Raw genomic sequence first — 22,709 nt, 5'->3', positions numbered from 1 at the left:
CCTACCCTGCTCCCATGTTTGCTTATAAGTCCTTTGTCGTTTCTCCTTCTCGTACGCTTTATCGGTGGCCTTTTCCTCCTCTTCAGACCGAGGTCGCTTTGTCCCCGTCTCTGGCGGTTTCTGTACACCTTTCAGAAAATTCCACATCTGCCAAAGCTTCATTGCGATGTAGATGAAACAACAAAAACGCGTGTTTAAATGGGCGATAATGTGGCCACATCTATTGAATTTGATAACGTCATTACCGCGATATTCAACGAGATGCATTATATGCATGCGCAGTAGTGAAAAAACTGACAGCCTGACTCGTACACGATATGATTCGGAATTCTTCGGTATTTTCCGTCCTGCCGATAAACACATCGATGAACACAGACACGGCACGCGCTTAATATGTGGCGGCGTGTCTGAATCTTCGCTTCATATTATTATTATTATTTTTTTTATTTTTATTTTTTTAAATTATTTTCAACTAGCCAGCCGGGCTGGCTCGTGACAGGAATTAACTGCCAAATGACAAATTAAGTCGCCTCAGGCGACCGGACCACCGCGACTTTCGAGCCGTGCAGTAGCATGTCAGATGTGATCTGATGTTTAGTACATATGATCCACAAAACAATAAATAAGTAATGATTCTCTAAACTTGAATTCACTCCTGATCTGATGTGGTTCAGTTCAGTTGAATGTTGGGTTTAACAGCACTGAGTGGAGCAGAAGCGCGAGCATTACGGGTTTCTTCTTTAGTTAGCATTAGCCCCTGCTACCTTTCTAGCATAACCAGGTTTCGTGCTGCGCGTGTATTTCATTGCAGTGTCTCAAATTTTGCACATGGCAGTGCTTTTGTGGACATTTCCTGATGAGCTTTTATTAACTGTCAATGTTCAGCTTAAGACTCAGGGATGAATTGCAGATTTCTCACTTGCTTTCTCTGGTAAGTAGTAGAGTGTATGCTGATTGTCTTTAATAGCAACCTTTTCCTTTTCAATTCAAACCAGATCTAGGTTCATAAATCAATGTAGCTATATTGTAGATGGCTGCATAGGTTTTTTTTTTATTATTATTATTATTTTTCCTGTTTGAATTGTCAACTCAGTTTCTTTCAATCAGTCAAATTTTATTTATATAACCCTTTACAATAACCAAAAGGTACCCAAAGTGCTTTACATCAAAGCCATAAAACACAACACCAAAACGCATAAAAACACACAGGTTTTGACTGCGGAAGGTGCCACCGTGCTGCAGATTACCAGAAGCCTTTCAGAAGTACTTGAAATAAAACAGACGAAACGAAGCACCCCTCAAAAACAAGACTCCCCTAGTCAGGATTGTATGCCAATCTAAAAAAGTAGGTCTTCAACTTGGATTTAAAAAGGCCGGGATCAATAGTGGTGCGAATGTCGGGGGCAGATTGTTCCACAGTCTGGGAGCAGCGACAGCAAAAGAACGATCACCCCACTGTTTATATCTCGACCTTGGAGCTTCTAACAGAAGCTGACCCGAAGAACGCAGGGCCCTACCACGATCACGAATAGTTAAAATCTCAGACAGGTAAGAGGGAGCCAGGCCATTGATGGCATTAAAAACAAACAGAAGTTTAAAATCAATTCTAAAACAGACTGGAAGCCAATGGAGTGACGACAACACAGGAGTAATGTGTTCACGTCTAGGCGTGCTTGTTAAAAATCGGGCTGCAGCGTTCTGTACAAGTTGAAGATGTAAAATTGAAGACTGGCTGAGGCCAACATACAGGGCATTACAATAGTCCAGTCTCGAACTGATAAATGCATGAATTGCCTTCTCGAGATCCTGCCGACTAAGAAACGGCTTCGCTTTGGCCAAGAGACGAAGTTGAAAAAAGCTCGTTCTAACAACAGAACTAATCTGTTTTTCAAATTTAAGCCCACTGTCAAACGTTGCCCCAAGATTTTGTACAAATTGTTTAAAAAAGGGGGCCAGAGTACCAAAATTTGTTGTAAAAACATTTGACGTGGGTGACGTGCCAAATAAAATACATTGTTTTGCTGTCGTTCAAATGCAAAAAGTTCCGTGCCAGACACTGCTTTACGTCAGTAATACAAGCCAGTAACTTAGTAAGCGCCGTATTTTCATTGGGTCTCATGGGCAAATATATCTGCAAATCATCAGCATAAAAATGAAAAGACAGATTGTGTTTTTTTTTTTTTATAATTGATCCCAGAGGTAACATGTACAAAGAAAACAGAATCGGGCCGAGAATAGAGCCCTGTGGCACCCCACAAGAGAGGGATGCATATGAAGAACAGAGGTCGCCAATCATCACAGCGAAGCTCCTGTTTGCCAAGTATGACCTAAACCATTGGAGAGCAGTGCCACGAATGCCAACATACTGCTCGAGGCGAGATACAAGTTTCTTTGTATAGCGCTTTTAACAATATTGTCGCAAAACAGCTTTGCAGAAAATTTAAAGGCTTTAAACACCTCAGCTAATTTTGTCCCTAATAAATTTGTTTATCCCTGATGAGCGAGCCTGTGGCGACGGTGGCTAGGAAAAACTCCCTCAGATGACACGAGGAAGAAACCTCGAGAGGACCCAGACTCAAAAGGGAACCCATCCTCATCTGGGTGATAAGCTGGTGCGATTTTATAAATAAAAAGCTTCTATAATGGTGTTCTATATAGTCAAAGTATTACTATGTAACCAGGAAATGAATTATAGTATAACACTCTGAGGTCCTGGGCCTGTCAGACGCTCTGTGGCAGTCTGATAAACCTTGACATTTTTAAGTGTTTCATCCAACTAAAAACATCCATGCAAAAGTGACACACATGGTTATATTCTGGACGCCCTCAGCAATATGAGAGTAAGTGAATGTAATGAAATTTGTCTTTATTTCAATTAAGTGCAAACACAACCTTACAAAAAACTATTTTCAGAGTCTTCAAACCTTGTAAAAAAAAACTATATAAATATATATATCTACGCAAGACTTTTGAAGTCTGAACCTTGTAAACATAGGTGTTGGCTACGTAAAAGTAAGAACAGCATTCAGAAATTTTCTGTAATTTCAATACTAATTGTATAAACTTCAGACTATCTATTACCCTGTCCACACTAGGGATTTTGTACTGATACGATACTACTTTCGTACCGCAACACCTGTCCACACTAGCAACTATAGACCCTTTTCAGTCACGTGACCTTCGTAACAGCGACCGCCATTTTGGACATGTAGTGGACTTCTGCTCGAATCGGTTTGAATGCGAGGAAGGCGACAAACATAAAAGAAAAAGGAGCGAGATGCAGAAAACTGTATTTACTAGTTTACTGTAATTATGATCTGGCAGCTATTTACACCGGATCCAGTGTAAATAGCTGCCGGAGCCAACGTCCGAGCTAGCGAGCCAGCGCTGGCTCCGAGCCGCTGCGAGCCAGCGCTGGCTCGCGGAGGCTCGGAGCCAGCGCTAGCGAGCTAGCTCGGACGTTCTAGTTTACTGTAATTATGATCTGGCAGCTATTTACACCGGATACAGTGTAAATAGCTGCCGGAGCCAACGTCCGAGGTTCCGGAGCCAGCGCTAGCTCGCGCCCGGCCGGAGCCAGCGCTAGCTCGCTAGCTCGGATGTTGGCTCCGGCAGGTATTTACACTGGATCCGGTGTAAATAGCTGCCAGATCATAATTACAGTAAACTAGAATGGAATGTTAACAGCAATGTAATGCCTTTTCTGGCTAATTTTATTCGTCTTACCTCCAACAAAGTGGTCACTACACAAGTGTTGGTATGCCGCTATCCATCTTCTCTGTCAGTCAGCATCTACCGGGATCCGATAAAACGATAACCCTTGCCTTGTTTGTTGATGGTTACTACATCCAGGTGCACAACAATATAGTGGCATGATGGAAGTCTTGCTGAAAGTAAAAACTTTCTTTGCTGTCGTTCCTCAATGTTGGCTGTGGTAAACTACTGGTAGTACATGTCCAAAATGGCGGCCGCGTTTGTCGTGACGTCACGTGAAAAGGGTCCATACCGGTACTGTAGCGGTATAACTGTATCGGTACGAAACCCACAAATGTATGGGTTTCGTACCGGTACAGTATCGGTACTGTAGTGCTTCGCTGCAGTGTGGACAGATGAAGCGGCTCTGTATCAATACAAATATAATGCGCATGCGAAAACAAAACGACCGTGGAGCTACATGGAGCAGAGAAAGGGAGCAGGGGAGGGAGGGAGAAAGAGGGAGGAAGAAAGGAAGAAGAGGGGAAAAGGGAGGGGAGGGGGGAAAAGGGAGGGGGAAAGAGGGAGGAAGAAAGGAAGAAGAGGGGAAGAGAAGGAAAGAGGGAGAAGGGGGGGAGGGAGGGAGGAAGAAAGGAAGAAGAGGGAGAAAGGGAGATTCGTTTTCTTTGTTTCTTTCTCAACTGCCTCGCGCGTTTTATACGGTTCGACTGAATAAATGACCACCAGAAATACAGACTGTACATTGACAACAAAAAGCACACACGCGTTGTTTCATCCGCCATATTCTCGGAAGGAAGTTACTCGGTAACCACGGAAACATTTCGCGCACGCGCATTTCAACTTCCGTGAAAGAAAACCGCAAACATATCTCTCGCTAGTGTGGACAGATGCACTAAACTGTACCGGTATACTTTGTATCGATACAGTTATACCACTTTCGTACCGGTATAAGTGTGAACACAGCTTGTTTTCTTCAAAGCCAGTTGGCCTTTCAAATGAATATTCATGAGGTAGGTGTAATTCACCAGTAATCCCCCCCCCCGTCACTGTCAATAGTCCATTTGTCAAAGCCCCTGGCCCCTGTACCTCCCTGCCCCCTCCCACACCTCTCTGCTTGGAAAGTTACTGCAAAGAAAAGAATCCCTAAAAGCCAGAGCTGCATTTCATAATCTTATGCATGGACTATAATAAATCTAAAGTTAGCAATGAAGATAAACTATGTCTATGCAGGGCATGTTGATTTAGGTAACTAATTACTGTAAATCAGTGAAACATAGTTTGGCAACAGAAAAAATGTTTTCAAAACTTGACGAAAATAACACGGCACGTTTCGATCAACTAGTTCTTTCTCTTCAAAGAGCACCTCCTATCCTAACAACCCACTAACCATCAAACATGCACTCACTTCTTACTCTGATTTCCTGTGTTTTACTGTAGCTTGATTTTGTTTTTCTCAATTGTAAGGTCGCTTTGGATAAAAGCGTCTGCTAAATGTAATGTAGCTCTCCCTATACGCTAACCGAAAAAGCATGACAACAACCGCTAGTGAGACATCTTCCTTGCATTGGCCATTCCTCAAAGTTTCTCAGTTGGTATGGAAACAAGTGAACATGTGCGCTTGTTTATACCGGTGAAATGGGGCGTGTTCTCATCTCCCCTTGCTACACAATGAGCGAATGACGACACTGATGTTCCATGCGCTTAACATGTGAATAGCTGAAGGGTGTGTCGTTAAGAGGCTGTTGAGATATATAAAAAAAATTTTTTTGAAAACTAGAAGATTCAAGGTTTCTAGTGGTGTTACTTGAATGTTTCTAGCACAAAAACCCGCGGAGCTTCAGACGTGTGTTTGGAACAGTCCAAAAAGTCCCCCCGGGGGGACCGCAGCCTCAGTGTTAAATATGAAGTCTCTTTGAAGTTATCAACTGTTGGAGACTTGAGTACGACTGCAGTCCTAAAGTTCTCATGTCAGTTGTAGTCCTCAGCCATCATAGCAAAACTGTAAGTGTCCAGAGCATCTTCCAAGTGCGACTTTCGACTGTCCATGCGGGGCCGTCCTCCACAGGAGCGATGTGATGAGACTCCAACCAGAAGTAGGGCATCAGGATGGATCAGGCAGGTCCGAGGAGCCGAAGAGGTCAGCATCTCCATCTCAGGAGATCGAGATGTGAAAACACAAGTTGTTGGGTATGCCCGGTGTCACTGAATGGTTAAAAACAGTATACGTTTTGCATTGAGTGTAAGCAAGGACTCCAGCAAGGCTAATTATGACAGTCGGGAACCACCCGAGCTGATGATCACATCATCAGCTTTTCTTTGGCTAATTGGACACGAGGTACGCCAGCACTCTTGCCAGAGCACTTGGGGGGGGATTAGGTGCCTTACTCAAGGGCACTTCAGCCAGTCCTGCTGGTCCAGGGAATCGAACCAGTGACCTTTTGGGCCCAAAGCTACTTCTCTAACCATCAGGCCACAGCGGCCAACAACTATGACGGTATAACTAAAAGGGAGAGCCAGAAGGTAACACAGACATGAGGGAGCCCCAGGACATAAAGCAGCAGCCACTACACCATCAACAAACTCGAGTGAATGTGTGATAGCCGGGGGGGGGGGGGGGGTGACAGCATCCATACATCCCAGTTTACCAAAACACTATGCCTGAGGACCCTCCAGATCTACACCTTTACCTAATTAAAACAAAAAACAGCTAGTAACAAAAGGCTATTTTTACATTAGGTATGGGCGCAAACACAATCTTCTCAATTTGTAAATTTTTCTAACGGGACAAAAAAAGCTACTTGCTTGAAATAGTGAGCTGAGCTATAAATTTCATTCACCTCTCACCATCTCAACACTTCTTGTAGCCTTGATAACCAGTGGCCCACCCCCTCCAGGCGTTTCCATGGTACCGCAGAGCAGTCAGAGGCAGAGAGTACCACCTCCACCTGGAGAAGATGCGAGAGAGGTATGACCTGCTCTTTTATGCTTCACGAAAATGGTTTCATCGCTGCACCAGTGTGTTCTGGCTGTTCTGCTTGCATGACACTACAGCAGCTTGACACGAGCCAGTGCAGTGCATGATGGGATTTTATGAGTGTTCTGGGTCTTAACTTTTGGAAATGACATGAAAGTCGCAGGTCTTAATGTAAAAATAACTATTTTGTTCTTTGCTGATCCAGATATTTTATCTCTTGTATGTTGCGTGATCAGGCGTGGCAGAGTGATGATGTGGGAGTCAGGCCGAAGATCCCTCAGGCTCTGGAGAAGATTCTGCAGCTGAAGGAGATCCGACAGGATCAGCTCACCGCCGCTCCTACCGGTGAGAACGCAGTGAACGCCCTTGAGCCGAGCAAATTGCTCCAGGAAACTGAAGGGTTAACACTGCGTGTGTGTTGTGTTCTCAGAAGAGGAAGATGACGACACGGCCGATGTGGACATGAACAGCTCTCGTCCGTACTCGGATGATGAAGAAGAAAGCACACTCTCTAAAAAAAGAGGTGAGTTTTACCAGCAGTCTTTCGTTTCATTCTCTGTAGTCAGTAGAAAGGTTTATTGTACAGTTAGGTCCGTATATATTTGGACACTGACACAATTTTTTTTTTTTTTTACCTGTTTACTGAAACCTATTCAAGTTATAGTTATATAATGGACATGGACCTAAAGTCCAGACTTTCAGCTTTCATTTGAGGGTATCCACATTAAAATTGGATGAAGGGTTTAGGAGTTTCAGCTCCTTAACATGTGCCACCCTGTTTTTAAAGGGACCAAAAGTAATTGGACAATTGACTCAAAGGCTATTTCATGGGCAGGTGTGGGCAATTCCTTTGTTATGTCATTCTCAATTAAGCAGATAAAAGGCCTGGAGTTGATTTGAGGTGCGGTGCTTGCATTTGGAAGATTTTGCTGTGAAGAAAACATGCGGTCAAAGGAGCTCTTCATGCAGGTGAAACAAGCCATCCTTAAGCTGCGAAAACAGAAAAAACCCATCCGAGAAATTGCTACAATATTAGGAGTGGCAAAATCTACAGTTTGGTACATCCTGAGAAAGAAAGAAAGCACTGGTGAACTCATCAATGCAAAAAGACCTGGATGCCCACAGAAGACAACAGTGGTGGATGATCGCAGAATAATTTCCATGGTGAAGAGAAACCCCTTCACAATAGCCAACCAAGTGAACAACACTCTCCAGGAGGTAGGCGTATCAATATCCAAATCTACCATAAAGAGAAGACTGCATGAAAGTAAATACAGAGGGTTCACTGCACGGTGCAAGCCACTCATAAGCCTCAAGAATAAAAAGGCTAGATTGGACTTTGCTAAAAAACATCTAAAAAAGCCAGCACAGTTCTGGAAGAACATTCTTTGGACAGATGAAACCAAGCTCAACCTCTACCAGAATGATGGAAAGAAAAAAGTATGGCGAAGGCGTGGTACAGCTCATGATCCAAAGCATACGACATCATCTGTAAAACACGGCGGAGGCAGTGTGATGGCTTGGGCATGCATGGCTGCCAGTGGCACTGGGTCACTAGTGTTTATTGATGATGTGACACAGGACAGAAGCAGCCGGATGAATTCTGAGGTATTCAGAGACGTACTGTGTGCTCAAATCCAGCCAAACTGATTGGTCGGTGTTTCATAATACAGATGGACAATGACCCAAAACATAAAGCCAAAGCAACCCAGGAGTTTATTAAAGCAAAGAAGTGGAATGTTCTTGAATGGCCAAGTCAGTCACCTGATCTCAACCCAATTGAGCATGCATTTCACTTGTTAAAGACTAAACTTCAGACAGAAAGGCCCACAAACAAACAGCAACTGAAAACCGCTGCAGTAAAGGCCTGGCAGAGCATTAAAAAGGAGGAAACACAGCGTCTGGTGATGTCCATGAGTTCAAGACTTCAGGCAGTCATTGCCAACAAAGGGTTTTCAACCAAGTATTAGAAATGAGCATTTTATTTACAATTATTTAATTTGTCCAATTACTTTTGAGCCCCTGAAATGAAGGGATTGTGTTTAAAAAATGCTTTAGTTCCGCACATTTTTATGCAATCATTTTGTTCAACCCACTGAATTAAAGCTGAAAGTCTGAACTTCAACTGCATCTGAATTGTTTTGTTCAAAATCCATTGTGGTAATGTACAGAACCAAAATTAGAAAAATGTTCTCTGTCCAAATATTTATGGACCTAACTGTATGTGTTCATAGCAGAGGTGGGGACTTGAGACTTGGGGACTTGGACTCGAGTCACTGTTTTCATGACTTGTGACTTGACTTGACAAAACATGAAAATACTTGAGACTTGACTCGGACTTGGAAGTTTAAGACTCGGGACTTGACTTGACTTGACACACGATGACTTGAGTGACTTGAGTGTTATTTCCATCGTGTTTTTATTGTGAAAATAAAATGTAATATGCACATACTTCAGTAATTTTGATTGCACTGCCGTTGCGTTGTCACCGCCCTGTCCATCAGGCACGCGCTCTGCGTGGGCTATAGACCGGCACGCCCCATGCCACGATGTGTTCACAGATTTCACATCATATCATCATGTCAGCCATCCCAAGAGTAATCACTTTCGGCTTCAAGGGCTACTGCCTAGAAGGTAAACGACGAACGGCGCAGTGCAAGATTTGCAACGTGACGATTTCTGACAGCCAGACCACGACCTCCAATTTCGTCCGGCATTTGAAGATCCATTCTGCCCAGTAAGTTTATTAATGTGTTGTTATTTGGTGATAGCAGCTAAACTCCTCGTTAGCCAATGTTAGCCACGAGAGTGAGCGGTAGGAGGATTTTAGCTGTTGCAGATGGAGCTCGGGATTCAGTTTATTATTGTGAAATTCTTATGTGAATGCTGGTAAGCAATGTAGTTACGTCAAGTTTAATGATATTGTATATCAGTAGTAGTAAGTTGATTGTGCACTTTGCAGTCGTGATGCTGAATAACATAAGCAGCTTCCTACCCTGTTGTTCTGTTTCAGGGTTAAGCTGATGGTCAGCTTGTGAACATTTACACGGTCATGAGCAGCACAAATTGGTGTAAGTGTGTTCGTGTACATTAGCCAGACTGTCCATAGGGCAGAGAGGCAGGGAGTTTATCATAGCCGTTTGAAATAGCACTGCAGCAACCTGCACATTTTTTTCGTCACACTACCCGATCAAAAAAGAAAAGAAAACTCCGTCCCACTGCCTATCATGCACTATTGAAGAAAGCGCCACGATTTGGATTCCCCGGCATGCCACTCGCTGTTTGAATGCAGGCTAGCAGCGATACTAAACTCTGCAAAACAGGCTGACTGTGCGCGGGAGTCTCGGTTCCCGCTGTAACACAGTGTTAGGAAAATAAATTGTGCAGTCATCCAAACCATGAATTTACATTTAGTATATCAGGCTACCAGGCCGCCAAAACAATGGTTTGAATGACTACAATTTAGAGAGCGCAACTCTGTACCTGAACAGGTGCACTGGATATTTCCCAGTGAGGTCATTTAAAAAGTCTCTGGGTAATTGTTGAAGGAAAGATGAATCCCGCGCGCTGTCCTTTCCGTATTGTTCCCGAAACGTTGCGCTTGTGGTAAGGAGGACAGTGCGTTAGCCACGACCGAAACGTTGTGAGCAAAGTTCCTGTGGAAAGGAATGCGCGGGATGCATATTTCATTTAACGTTTATTTTCGTAACAATCTATTATAGCGGGAACCAAGACTCCTGCGCTAAAGTCGCTCTATCTGTCCCCGCTCCGCACAGGCTGAGGCGCCTCGGAGAGAGAGAGAGAGAGAGAGAGAGAGAGCGCTTTTGCACACACCTCTGGAGCTTGTCCTATGGGGTAAGATGATGTCACTTTTGCACGGGCGAACAGGTCTTCTTTTTGAGACCTAAATTATGTCTGACACATTTCTCTATCCTTTGGGTTTTTTTTTTTTACTGGCGCAAACATGCATCGAAGTCACTTCAGGTTTCTCCACGTGTATCTTATTAATAATAATCATCTCATCTGACGTGATTAGAGATTGGAGGAGCTCATGCCCCTGTTAACCCAAGGTGTCGTCCTACCCTCTTTTAACTACGCACATAACAGAATGCCAATTCTCTGTTTATTTTTCTTGTTGGCTGATGACAATGTGAGAAACTTAGTTGGCTTTCAATCTTGCAATCAATTTTGCCATCAATAAATAACTTTGTGACATTATTACTGTTTTGTTTTATTCCATGATGTATTTTACAGAACATGAGTATTTAAAATGCAAATATTTAACAGGTTGGGCACATGTGCCAGGGATGTTTACTGACATTTACTTATGTATTGCCTTTTCAATGTATTAAATTCATATTCTGCTGCTAAAATTACGCCAATACGCCTAAGGTGACTTGACTTGGGCTTGACTTATTATAGGACTTGACTTGACTTGACTTGACATAGCCTGTGACTTGACTTGACTTGCCCAAGACAAAAAAGACTTGGGACTTACTTGGGACTTGAAGGTTAAGACTTGAGACTTGCACATGTGTGACTTGGTCCCATCTCTGGTTCATAGCTAATTGACGTGTGCTGCTAATTGATCGTTAAAGTCATGATACAAGTTTATTTAAAAAGTGAGAGGAGGATAAAACCTTTCTTTGGAAAATATAACACAGATTTATTCCTTACTTCTCCAATCAGCTCCTCTTCTTTTTAATGCTCGAAGTAAGTTTGCAAGTCTGTTTGTGGCAATAATTCAATCAGCCGGCTTACATTTCTTTTAGCAGCCATTCGTTTAACTTGATTAACTACAGGATGAGCGATGCAGCCTGTCCCAATGCAGAGATGCTGATCCCCCCCCCCCCCAAAAAAAAAAAAAAAAAAAACCTCCCAGCATCCCCATGCCTTTTACTGCCATTAAGGACTTTTAGTTCAGCAAAATGCAACACTTTCTTCATTGATGGTGACCATTAAAACTTGAATGTGACCTCCAGAAAAGCCGCAGACGCAGGAACCGGAAGAAGAAGAGGAGTCAGGAGAAGAATGATCAAGTGGAGGCGAGAAAGAACGAGGCTGAGAAGGACAAAGAGAAAGATCACGCAGTGGAGATCGAGTACGTCACCGAGGAGCCGGAGAGCTACGACCCCAACTACATTTTCTTCAAGAGGATCTTTGAAGCGTTTAAGGTGAGCGTTTACGTCCTGCCAAGTCGAGAGTGCAAACTAAGGCTGAAAACCAAGAGTCGGGTGTTACGCGCTTCTCACGTTTCAGCACAGAAGCGCTCTGATTGCTAAGACGTATTATTGTGGTTTTTATGGGTTTCTGTGGTGTCCCCCAGTTGACCAATGAGGTGAAGAAAGAGAAGGAGAAAGAGCCGGAGAAGACTGAGAGGCAGGAAATCACCTCATATAAGAAGAAATTTTTAGAGGAAAAGAAAGACAGTGACAAGGTGACGTGTCCCTGGAACGTTTGGGTCTGTTCTATTTCGTGTGTTCTGTATTGAACTAGATCTCCCCTTCTTCTTGTTCTCACAGGAAACCAAACAGGATGTGCCGAAACTCTCCAAGAAGAAGCTGAGGAGGATGAACAGGTTGACTGTAGCGGAGCTCAAACAGGTTTCTCACACAAAGATGTCATCTCTAGCCGCTTTATCCTTCTACAGGGTCACAGGCAAGCTGGAGCCTATCCCAGCTGACTACGGGCGAAAGGCGGGGTACACCCTGGACAAGTCGCCAGGTCATCACAGGGCTGACACATAGACACAGACAACCATTCACACTCACATTCACACCTACGGTCAATTTAGAGCAGGGGTCACCAAACTTTTTTCTCTGGGGGCCTCATTGTCGTTCCTGACTGTGATGGGGGGCCAGGGTCGGGTCAGCTATATCACATAGAATTGTATGACCCAGACAAATATGACCACCAGCAGGCCTCATTGTGTAGCAGAGATTACTAGCCTGGCACGGCCATCCCCACTACTATATCCATACTACTATATCCCCACTACTATATCCCCACTACTATATCCCCACTACTATATCAGCACTACTATATCAACACTTGATTCCTGGCACATATTTGTTTATCTTTACTAGTGGTTTGCAAAAGTAGTAATTGAGTCTTCACACTTTGTTTTAATTTGAAATACCACAGATATTCCATTTATTTGTTTTCTAATAAAAATAACATCAAAGCTGTCAAGGTAAGAAACATCTGCCTAGTTGAGGTGATTGACACTGGCAAAGGTGAGTGGAAAATTATAAATTGTAGGTAGGCCTGTTGATATTATTAATAATATAAATAATAATTGTATGCAGCACTTAATAAAGGTCAAATAAATAGGCCTATAAAATAAATAAATTTTAAAAAACAGTGAAATTATAATAATATGAGCAATAGATCACAGCAGTTGTGCTGTGTCCTGCACATCATTGCTCTCATCCATGGCCAAAGCAAAAAACTCAAATTCTGACGCTTTCTCATTCAGCTGGTCATACACGTTGTCCCCCAAATCTTCGGTTCGCCTGGTCATAGTAGGTGCAGAGAGACTCACCGCGTCGAGCGCATCCTTCTTGTCGGGACACACCTCCTCGGCCACAGCAAGCATGCATACTTTAACAAAGTCCCCATCAGTAAACGGCTTTCCATGGGTAGCTAGTAGGTGAGCTACCTTATAGCTAGCTCGGACAGCAGCCTGGTTGATCTGGGTTTGGGGAAGGAATACATTCTGTTGTGCAGCCAGTCCGCATTTCATCCTCCGAATCCTGTCTTCTCTTGTTTGCCCTCGCAAACTAGCATACTCTTTGTGGCGGGTTTCGTAGTGACGACGCAGATTATATTCTTTGAAAACCGGCACACTTTCTTTACATACAAGACAAACTGCACGGTCCTTACACTCATAGTTCGAATTACGTGGGAGCCAATGGGAGCTGAGCTCCCATTCCCTCAGGCTCCCATGAAAGAAGCAAACTTAATTATCTGTGGAAGTCTCTCAAATACGTCATATATCACCATAATAAGCTTGAATAGCCTATATCACCATATAAATGTAAATAAAACTCATTTCATTTCCGATCACCATGCAGCCATAACTTTGTATTGAACGTGTTATTAAACCGCAACATGTACGGCTGTACTTCACCACCACACCACTATGCGCGCAAACTGAAATTTGCAGCCTGCGAAATCGAATGTGAAGTTAAGTCCGAAGAAGACTTGTCCTCTATCTCACAACGATCTTCCTTTGTTTAACAATATATATAATTATATATATAATTTGTTTAACTATATATATATATATATATATATATATATATATATATATATATATATATATATATATATATATGCGCAACACTGTGTGTGCGTGCGTGCATGCGCGCGCCTGTGTGTGAAAGCTGTGCACTGCAGTGCGCAAAAGTGCGCTGGTCCAGGAGAGCGAGTATGCATTGCTTTTTTTTTTTTTTAAATAGAGACCCCCATAGGGTCAAATTTATAATTCGAACCCTGCTTACACTGAACGAAAAAATATTCGGTGGTCCACTGTTGTTTAAAAACTCTGCACTCTCTGTCAGCTTTTTGCTGACCGCTCGCCATTTTGCTGTCCTGAACACTGACAATTCTCTGCGCATGCGCTGCCTGTCACTGCTTGATTGCGAGCATATGACGAAAATTCGGAAAATATGAATAGTTCATTTTATAACTAAATATCAATTTAATTGATAAAATAAACAAAATACAAGATGCAGACATGTTATTATTTGCCAAAAAGCAATTTTAAAAAATAGGCCATGACCACTTTTGGGGATTGCCTCATAGGGCCGGTTCAAGTGATGGGGGGCAGAGGGGCTGGGGGGCCGGTCAAGGGGGGGTGGCGGGCCGGATCTGGCCCGCGGGCCGTAGTTTGGTGACCCCTGATTTAGAGTCACCAGTTAACCTAACCTGCATGTCTTTGGACTGTGGGGGAAACCAGAGCACCCGGAGGAAACCCACGCGGACACGGGGAGAACATGCAAACTCCGCACAGAAATCGCCGGCCCCGGGGCTCGAACCCAGGACCTTCTTGCTGTGAGGCGACAGCGCTAACCACTACACCACCGTGCTGCCCCACACAAAGATGTATATGTAGAAATATAAAGCCTGAGTTATCCATGTATACACGATGTGTAATCTTTGATCACCATTTCCTCTCGTTCGCTAGCTGGTGGCTCGTCCAGACGTGGTGGAGATGCATGATGTGACTGCGCAGGAGCCCAAGCTGCTGGTGCACCTGAAGGCCACGAGGAACACTGTACCCGTACCACGCCACTGGTGCTTCAGGAGGAAGTACCTGCAGGGGAAGAGGGGTATCGAGAAACCACCCTTCGAGCTGCCTGAGTTCATCAAACGCACCGGGATCCAGGAGATGAGAGAAGCCCTGCAGGAGAAGGTGAACCACTTGGTTACTTGCATGCATTTACTATATATTCACAATCATCTTTGGATTGTGTAGCTTCTGGTCCTGATAAACTATGGGCAAATGTTTTATTTGACCAGTGACCTCAGATGTAGATGATGTTCTCTATTAATGTGTGACTCATGAACAGCTTTGAGAGCAATTATGTCCACCTCGTCCAGTTATACCCAGGATAAAAGCATTGCTGTGGATAATCATGTTCCAAACCCTTTTCCCCCTCCTCTTTAGTTGTGTTTTTAATGTGGACCCGCTCAGTTATTCGCTTTGAGCATTGAAAAAAAAAAAACTCGAGTGGAAGTGTTCTGTCGGTCTCAATTGCCCCTTTTCCACCAAAGCAGTTCCAGGGCTGGTTCGGGGCCAGTGCTTAGTTTGGAACCGGGTTTTCTGTTTCCACTGACAAAGAACTGGCTCTGGGCCAGAAAAACCAGTTCCAGGCTAGCACCAACTCTCTGCTGGGCCAGAGGAAAGAACCGCTTACGTCAGCGGGGGGCGGAGTTAAGACCAACAACAATAAGACCGCGAAAGATCGCCATTTTTAAGCGACGAGAAGCAGCAGCTGTACAAACGCGAAGTCATTTATTGTTGCTGCTGCTGCTTCTTCTGTGGTGTTTTTGCTTCGATATTCGCGCCAAGGTTTTTGCAAACGTAGCGACGTAACTGACGTATACAGCGACGTAATGACGTGGCTTCCCTTAGCACCGTGAGCTATGGAAAAGCAAACTGGTTCTCAGCTGACTCGCAAGTTAAACGAGTTGTGAACCAGCACCAGCACTGGCCCCGAACCAGCCCTGGAACTGATTTTGTGGAAAAGGGGTAGATGTTACGCAGGGCTTTACATTAACTTTTGAAACCACTTGTCCTGTCGGGCAAGTTGAAAGGAAATTTACTTGTCCGAACGTGAAGTTGACTTGTCCGAAGAAAAATTTGAGAAAAAAAACCCCACAAAAACTATTTGTAATAAACTAATTTCACCAGAATTACTTTAACACAATCTATTCACTGCATTAAAAAAATTGGACTCCATCAATCATTAATTTATTTATGAGAAATTGAAAACCAGAAAATTAAAATTATACAGTATATTTTCATTTTTAAATTATTAACTTTGAATATATATCCTCCACTGATTAATTGTTGTCTAATTATTCAGTGTGGCTCCTGTATGGTATTTAATGGTTGCGATGAAAGTTGCGGTGTTTTTTAGGTTTTTGTTGCGATTACATTGTGGGAGGAAGTGAAAGTTGCGAGAAATTGTTGCGATTTTCTCTTTTTGTGATTAAAATTGAGTATGTTAAATATTAAGTTATTACTGAAAAACTATTGATTAAAAAAAACAAAGACACTGAGAAATGGTCCTATAAACAACTTTACCAGGACTACAAAAATGCAGAAAAATAGGCTTTACTTATCCAAATGCACCTGTTGGTTCAAAAGCTAAAGTGCATAGAACCTCACAGCACAACATGAAGTTACCTTAAAATATAATATAAATGCCTCAGCTTTCATGTAAGAAAAAAATTATTAATATTAGTACTGTGTGCAGGCAGTCTCTCCTGAAGACTAAATTAAACAATAATTATAAACTAATAAAATAAATGTCTCAGGCTTCATAGAAGAAAAAAAAACCCAATTTGAACAGAATCTCACAGTATGATGCTGAAGCTGCCTAAACAATGGAAAATAAAATACCATTTTGGCAAAAATGTTGGCATCCATTAACTTCTTGTATTAAGTAAAAAAAAAAAAGTAAAGTGCACACAGTCCTTCACTGTAAACATAACACACTTTCAGTAACAGAATTTAAGCCTACATAAACACTGACTCGCACATGCTGCTTCTCTTGAACGGAAACACGGAAGTAAGGCGGAAGGTAGTTTGTCGACGTCACCTCAAGACGACGCCAACGATTGGTCAAATTTGTGGGAAAGTTGCGGTGATTGGATATAATCACAACACCACCCTGAATTCACGGGGATTGGTTGAATTTGCGTTGAAGTTGCAAATTGCAACATCGCGAAATCCTGGAGGGTCTGATAAACGACCGTTTACTTTTCAGCTCAGATACACAAAGCGGTATTGGCCGGTTTCGCAAGTGGAATATTGCGCATGCGCACATCGCTCTTTCCAAAGAGAAACATCCGGCGATTCATCAAAACAATATGTCGAGTGAGATGCTTCGGAAATCATGTGAATAAACTGATAAATTTGATATGTAACCCGAATATCAGCGTATTTTGGCACTTGTCCGATCAGACAAGTAACTGAGACGATGAACTTGTCCGACATAAAGGATCACTTGTCGCGGACAACCGTTAATGTCGAGCCCTGTTACGTGAATAAGAAGTTACATTAAAGATGTTGATTCGCAAGAATTTTCCCCGTTCTTAAAACTCCGCGGCGGTTCAGTGGTAGAGCGTTTGCCCCCCTGAGCAGGAGGTCGCAGGTTCAGGCCCCGGCTGCGACATACCAAAGTTCCTTGTAAAATGCCTGTCCTGTGCGTGAATGATTCTTGAGTATAAATATAAAGCAATTCTGCAATCGCTACTCAAAAAAAGTCATCTTTTTATTGCTGTTTCTGTGAAACTGAAGGATCAGTTGAAACATATAGTTTTCAATTCTACATTTTGATGTTTATTTTTTAACCTGTATATCCTGCTAAAAGGCTGAAGAGCAAATAGTCGTGCATGTGTGTAAAAAGCTCGTGGTAAGTATTCAATGAATGGAAAGACGTGCTTTTGTGTCTCAAATAGTAAACCACACCCTCTACAGTAAATGAGGAGGACGGGTGGTTTAATTGCCTCCTAAATGCAATGGCAAATCAGCACTGCAGGACAGACTCCTGTTTTATAATTCATGTTTGCAGGATTGCTCGTCATTGTTATCGGCAAAACAGTGTGTTTGTGTCCTAAACTCCTATATAAAAAGACGTATTATATAGTAGTACTGTACATACAGTATGATATTGATTGTGTCATGTTTTCAGGGCTTGTCTTGTTCTGTTGCAGAAATAAATGTTCTTAAAAATAATTTTAAAAAAATGTTTTTAAACATGTACTTTTGTCTAGATAACTCAATTCTACCGCTAGAAAACATATCAGTATTGCCTTGAACCGTGTACTTGAAAACTTGCCGAAATACTGCAAAATTTTAGGGCAAAAGGAAATTCAAGGGGGTAAAAACTTTTGACACCTCAAATGGCCTCAAAAAGTTAACATTGTGGCCTGATGTATCTCGTCACTAGTGCCAGACCATAATCCCTGTGACCTGTTAGTGCAAATATACTGCAGTTTCACCGTGTGTGTGTGGAGCTGCTACATGCTTTCTGCTCTCGTCATGATCTTCATCTCAGATGGAACGCCCTAAGGCTAGTATCTCACTCAGCTGCGACAAATTGCGAACGTCATTTGCGAGAGAGTTTCAAAAGTGTCTTGAAACATTGGCAGAGCTTCTCAATTTCCTCGCATGAGTCGCAAAGTGTCGCTCCTTCGTCACTGAAATTTTGAACATGTTCAAAAAATTCGCGCGACGAAATTTCTCTCAAAATAGCCGCAAACGCGTCGCCGGTGTCGCAAAGCCGTCGCGAACCCTTCTCAAGTCAGTTTCCATGAGGCTTCCTCTCCTTCCCTGCCTGCTGAGGGAAAGCCGGGCTGCGACAGCCTGCGACTAGTTGGAGACACAACACTTGCGGTAAAATATGCAAATATCAATTTGGTGCGATTCCAAGTGGAAATTCGCATATTTTATTGCAATTGTGTCTCCAGCTAGTCGCAGGCTGTCGCAGCCCAGTGAGATACTGGCTTAACAGTTCAAAATGATTTACTGATCTAGAAAATCCTGAAGGATCTTTCTGTCGGTTTTAAAGGCTGTAAGAGAGGTTGTTGAAATTCAAACACTAACTGAAGAGGAAAACCGGTTGGTGTTTGTGCTCCACACATGTAATCAGCTTTGCCGTTCCTTTCATTGGAATTCCATGCTGTTGCAGTCCAGTGTAACCTTCCCCCTGTGCTTTTGAATAAAATGTGAGGAAAGGAAAGGTTATACCGGCTCAATGTTTGTCCTTTCAACAGGAGGATGCAAAAACTATGAAGACCAAAATGCGAGAGAAAGTTCGCCCAAAGATGGGAAAGATTGACATCGACTACCAGAAGCTCCATGACGCCTTCTTCAAGTGGCAGATCAAGCCGAAGCTCACCATCCATGGAGACCTGTACTACAAGGTAATGCACTGGCCTTTCTCATGTTTAACTCTGCATTTTTTTTCACTCAGGGTACACGTTTCTGTTCCAAAATGGTAATTTTTTTTTTGAAAGTTTGGTTTTCAGATTTTTAGTCGGTGCATTTTGTTTCCACATATCTTAATATTACAGTGTGAAAATTTCATGAGGTCTCCTCATCTGATTCAGAAGCTATGGCCTGTTGATCAAGACCAGGGGTGTCAAACCTGATCCATAAAGGGCCGTGTGGCTGCAGGTTTTCATTCCAGCCATGCAGCAGCACCCTGATTTGGCTTATTCAATCAACTGACACACCCACCCTTTAATCAAGGGTGGGTGTGGCTGCAAGTATTTGACTGTGTGAAGACAGTTCAGTTGATTGAATGAGCCAAGTCAGGTGTGCTGCTGCATGGCTGGAATGAAAACCTGCAGCCACAAGGCCCTTTATGGATCAGGTTTGACACCCCTGATCAAGACCATTATAAATATATAAATTTTAAAGGTATAACTAGATTTATTTTTTTCGCGGTCCAAATCCTGCGCTTTGATTGGCTGGCGAGCGGACCCCGGTTACGGACCTCTGTCGACTCGCTTGTTCACAACAACAAACATGGTAGCATTTTTTTTGTAAACATTTTTTTTTTTAATAAGATTTATTTATAAGTATTAAAAATCTTATAAATGTTTGCCAGCATTTCTCAGGAGAATAGCATTAATTTTACAGCATGGATAGCGATAATGACAGTGTTAACAGCGAAAGCGAGTTTTACTACCCTGAGGAAGAAGAAATAAAAGAAAACATTTCAGTAGAAAGCTAAAAACCTCTAACTGTTGCTAACGCCGAGCAAAAACATGGCTGAATCCTGAATGACTCCTATTTGTATAAATAGGGCACTACATAGGCGGCAAAATGTAGTTTTTTTCCTACCATGGAAGTGCACTTGTATACCGAGGAGGAAGCCATTTGCATTACAGCCGTGAATGAGGATTCAAAATGGCGGCTCGGCTCGGTTTTCCCTTTCGGACGCTCTCGTTTTCTGTTAGAATTTGGTAAAGAAAATAAATATATTATTTACCAGCTTAAGGTCGGGCCGTATGGTGAAATACCGTGATCCCGGCCCAGAGGGCCTCAGTCAGTACTTTCAAGACCTCTGTCACCGTATTTCACCATGTGGACCTCCCAGCTGGGAAATAACATTTATTTTATTGGAAATATTATGAAATGACACTCCTTAATTTTGATCGCTAAGAGCAATTTTTTTTTCACATTTTATTATGCAATAAAACAAAAATACTGCTAACAGAAGTGATTTGGATATTTTACCTAGTTCTTTATTGAATGAACAATTGTACGAATAAAGAATCAAATATCTTTTCTAACGAAGAAACGCCTAACGAAGAATTGGAGGCTACGGAGACTACATTTCTCAATTAAACCACTACTCCGTGCAATTACTTCAAGTCTGTAATGACTAAAGGCATTTTTATACCTTTACTTCTCATGGTAATTATAAAAACATTACGGGAAATTCTTTAACCCTGATTAAACCCCGAGTTTAGAGAGGGCTACGGAGACTACGTTGCTTTTTCCATTATCCCAGTGAACCTTTTCAATCAACACTGAAAGGTGTCGGTGCCTTACAGTCAACAATTTTTTCTGTGCATTATTCCGACATGTATAGAGATTGAAACTACCAAAATGGATAGCATTAAAAGAATCCGTGATTGAGTTTTTGGGTTCCTTTTTGAGAACACTGACCAAAAACGTCATTTGGCATAACGACGGACACATTATTAAAGAACTGCAAAATTTTTGCCGGGTGATAAATGACTCCTTTATATGCATATATTAAATGAAGCAGAGATGCTACATTATCATTTCATATCAATCTTGTAGCACAAAATGCACTAGAGATGTGGGGTTTTATATGATGTATAGTTCAGTGTACAGTAGAACATGCCAAAATGGACCAAAAAGGCATAAAAAATGAATCAACATGGAAACAAAATTTAAAAATTGTTCTCTGTGGTGATCCGATGACACTAATGTAAACATAAGTTTAATACAAGAAACATGACTTTTTTTCTTTTTTAAATACACCTGCATAACGTCTTATTTCTGCAAATGTTTACCCTGAGTGAAAAAATGCCGACTGTTTGAGTAGCGCTGACCTTTCTCTGGAACGTGTTTTCAGAAAAAGGATTTCGTATATTCATGCTCTCTGTCTCTCTCGTGCCTTTTGTGTGACTCCTCCTCATGGTTCTGCTTTGCGCTCCGTCTCTCAGGGGAAGGAGTTTGAGACGCGGCTGAAGGAGAAGAAACCTGGAGATCTGTCTGATGAGCTGAGGATCGCTCTGGGCATGCCCACTGGCCCTGTGAGTTCTTCTTCATGTTGATCTCGTTTGCGTGGTGTGTTTTGTTCCCCATGTGCATATTAGTGTTGGCTCGGTACCTGGCGTGGTAGAATGGTAACGGTACTAGTTTGCTACCAGTGTAATAAATATTCATACAAACTGATAAATTAATAAACTTCAAAATTTGTGTTGTTTATACACTGCATTAAAGGAGTGACAGGTGTAGAAAGAAGGATTTATAAGTCGGTTAACTTTACAAATATCTGACCTAAGGTTATTTCCAAAGCATCGTTATTCTTTCATTCGTGAATTAATTAAGGAAGGAGCAGACTGCGAAATAGACTAAGGATCCATCTGCGTTAATGTTTTAAAACAGCGTTTTAAATAGAGTTTTTGTCCAGATAAGTGTGTTTAGCTCCGTATCAGAAATGATCTCTGTTGATACAAACACGCGCGCACACCACATGACCATTCATGTACACTGGGCATGCCGGGATAAACAGCTGATCTCGTTTGTTTTCTTCTGGGAAAGGGTCATGTGATGGCTGACGAATCTGGGGAAAGATGTGTCATAACTGAGACCCAATCAGGAAGCGAACGTGGGTCTCTGCGTCATTGTTTCCAAACGTCCTGTTTTTGCCCGTCCACACTAAAATGATATCCAGGAGCATCCCCCCCCCCCCCGTCTCCATTTTCGGAGCTTGAAAACTCCGCAGTGATGCAGACGCTGCGTGTGAATGTAGTGAACGTGATGCGTTTTAAAATTAAAGCGTATTAATGCGCGATCATCACAGTGGCTGGCTTAGCCCTGTGTAACTTTAGAGCAGCTAAACTGTTAGCTAGATTCAGGACAGGAAATTTCCTGAACAAGCCAACCATGGACGAAGTTCAGTACCCATCATAATGCGCAGCTTCCGTTCCTGGAATTCTCTGTATAAATTGGGATGTATGTGCGTCTAATGTTTCATCAGGGTAGATATTGCCTCCTCCCATCACACACAACTTG

The 22,709-nt window shown here is 42.5% G+C and overlaps 1 protein-coding gene across 1 annotated transcript in view; it reads left to right on the top strand.

Moving 5' to 3' along the window:
- LOC132885390 (splicing factor 3B subunit 2-like) overlaps nt 1–22,709 on the top strand; it is a 92,379-nt gene that overhangs the window by 44,391 nt on the left and 25,279 nt on the right. The window contains exons 7-15 of the mRNA XM_060920038.1: nt 6,579–6,679; nt 6,925–7,033; nt 7,119–7,215; nt 11,676–11,862; nt 12,015–12,125; nt 12,211–12,291; nt 14,880–15,107; nt 19,202–19,351; nt 21,635–21,724. Coding sequence (XP_060776021.1) covers nt 6,579–6,679; nt 6,925–7,033; nt 7,119–7,215; nt 11,676–11,862; nt 12,015–12,125; nt 12,211–12,291; nt 14,880–15,107; nt 19,202–19,351; nt 21,635–21,724 — 1,154 coding nt within the window. The remainder of the gene's footprint in view (nt 1–6,578; nt 6,680–6,924; nt 7,034–7,118; nt 7,216–11,675; nt 11,863–12,014; nt 12,126–12,210; nt 12,292–14,879; nt 15,108–19,201; nt 19,352–21,634; nt 21,725–22,709) is intronic.

The sequence above is a fragment of the Neoarius graeffei genome, chromosome 1, assembly GCF_027579695.1.
Source record: "Neoarius graeffei isolate fNeoGra1 chromosome 1, fNeoGra1.pri, whole genome shotgun sequence".
Classification (NCBI taxonomy): Eukaryota; Metazoa; Chordata; class Actinopteri; order Siluriformes; family Ariidae; genus Neoarius; species Neoarius graeffei.
This window is presented reverse-complemented; position numbering and strand designations above follow the sequence as displayed.